At 54.2% G+C, this 2,147-nt stretch overlaps 1 protein-coding gene across 1 annotated transcript in view; it reads left to right on the top strand.

Annotated features, from left to right (window-relative positions):
- Positions 1 to 1,746, top strand: part of MAA_10539 (telomere-associated RecQ helicase) — a gene marked incomplete at both ends in the record, with an annotated part of 2,117 nt that extends 371 nt beyond the window's left edge. The window contains 3 exons of the mRNA XM_007828537.2: positions 40 to 380; positions 538 to 1,219; positions 1,288 to 1,746. Coding sequence (XP_007826728.2) covers positions 40 to 380; positions 538 to 1,219; positions 1,288 to 1,746 — 1,482 coding nt within the window. The remainder of the gene's footprint in view (positions 1 to 39; positions 381 to 537; positions 1,220 to 1,287) is intronic.
- Between the last annotated feature and the right edge of the window lie 401 nt (positions 1,747 to 2,147).

Genomic DNA, 2,147 nt, shown 5'->3' with positions numbered 1-2,147 from the left:
TGCCGGCTCGACCTCGTCGTGCGGCGGCGGTTGACGAAGATACGGCTAAGCACCCAACTTCTTCGCCTGCTGGATAGGTTGTGGCAGAACCAGTACTGGGATAGCGATGGACAGCAGACCAGCGGTGCTAGAACGAGTGCTGTAGTAAGCCGCGACTTCATCAACCTGAGCCTTGACGAGGAAGTCGACAGAATCGACCATACGAACGACCACGGAGGCGACGAGGAGAACGACGGGGAGACCGATGATGAGACCAATGACAGAGGCGACTTCGAAGGCGAGTACGACAGCGACGATGACTGCGATGGGAGCGCATACGCCGGCAGCGGCCACTGTGAGGTCGATTCCAATGTCGCTGCTGGCACACAGAGCGACGATCTGTGAGATCGATTCCAGCTGCTGGCACACAGAGCGACGACGCCTGCATTCCGGCCTTTCATGCTACAAACGCTCAAAGATGTGCAGATGAGGTATTAGAGTTGCTATTTGGGCTGTCGGTGGCGCTGTTTGAAGAACGACCTATTGATGAGCGGTCAGATTCTATGCTGCTGTGCTCTTCAGCAGCGTCCTAAGATACTCCAAAACTCGGCAGAGTTTCTTGCAGGCGCGAGACTTCACAACCCATCTCTGTGCCCTCATTTGCAACCAGCGACTCGTACTTCTCGAGCGTGCCCTACCGGTCCGAGCCTATCCTGGACTCGGCATCGAAGCTAGGCCTCGGAGCAATCAGCTTCAGCGACTCAACAAGATGCGCAAGCGGTTTTTGGTAACCGGATTGGCATCATCGTTCGATGAATTCTTCAACCTCCGCAACTACGGTCGCGTGGCGGCACAGTCAGATACCCCCCCATTCTTACTGCATTGGAACGACGACGGCCAGTCAGTATGGTGGAAGGATTCATCGCCATTGTCTATGTCCCAATTTAGACAGCTGTCAGGGCAGCTGATACAGGAAGCTGAAAGTCTCTGTTATGAACTCATGTACGGCCTTGAGCCCGCCATAGACCTCGAAAGCATAAAGGATGACATGACCAATAGGCAGCAGGGCTACTCCTTTGTCTCGGACACAGCCAACAACCTACATCAAGCGTACCTTGCGCTGTCTCGACAAGCATGTACGGCAGTGCACGGCAGTTTATCGCACAAAGGCCGCTGGAAGTGGAAGGCTGTTGATAAATACTTGAGAACCGAAAGTCGCTTCCGCGTGATTGTCGGACTAGTAATGCAAGACACTGGCGGCCAGCCCGCTTGTTGGTCTGAACTGCTCTCTCTCTTATGCGGGAACAGCGAATCCGCCCAAAGGGGACTATTCAAGTCACACATCATCTACATCACCCGTCATCACAAGGCAAAACGATCTACGAACCGAGAGTGCCATCCCGGCCGAGTCGGGTCCTGTACAAGTATCTCGCCTATATCCGGCCCTTTGTAGAACTACTGCAAAGAGAGCAAGCAGTCTGGCTTGCAGTCTTTGTAGAACGCCAAGCCGAATGGTCCGATGACCTCGGCGCAACGGCTGTCGAGACAAGCCAAAAATGGTACACCTATGCCGTAGACAACTGCCCTCGAAGACTTACCGACCTTTACGGAAACGAACTGAACTACGATGCTGCCGTCCATAACGAAATATACAACCAGACGGGACTCACGCCGGTTAGTAGACGGGACTTACGCCGGTCAGCGTTCGAGTCCCCCGTCGTGATAATGACCAACATCCATACAAAACACTTGTCATTTCCTTCTTAGAACCAACTAAAAGGCCTTGGAGCCTGTTTGGCACTAGCCGACTAGCCAGACTGATCGAAAGAACCAACCCTCCCAAGCAGTGCGAGAACTGCTGGGACTACCACACACGACATGCATGCAACAGACAAACACGATGCAAACGCTGTGGAAAGACTAACCACAACAGTGACAGCTGCACTGCCCCCGAGCAATGTGCCAACTGCCTCGGACCACATGCCGTGGACCAAGCGGCGTGCCCGGCGCGGCCAAAAAGAGCCCATGGCCTGCTTCATCGTCTCCCCAAAGAACAACGAGCATTAATCAGACAGATGGGATCCCGCCTTTTTCAACAACACCAGGCTGCACAGCAGCGACAGCAATCTCAGACAGAACCTAGCAGCCAGCCAGCATCAGAGGCCGTC

This window comes from Metarhizium robertsii, assembly GCF_000187425.2.
Source record: "Metarhizium robertsii ARSEF 23 chromosome Unknown MAA_Scf_62, whole genome shotgun sequence".
NCBI lineage: Eukaryota > Fungi > Ascomycota > Sordariomycetes > Hypocreales > Clavicipitaceae > Metarhizium > Metarhizium robertsii.
The sequence above is the reverse complement of the archived record's forward strand: the minus strand, read 5'-3'. Positions and strand labels throughout refer to the sequence as shown.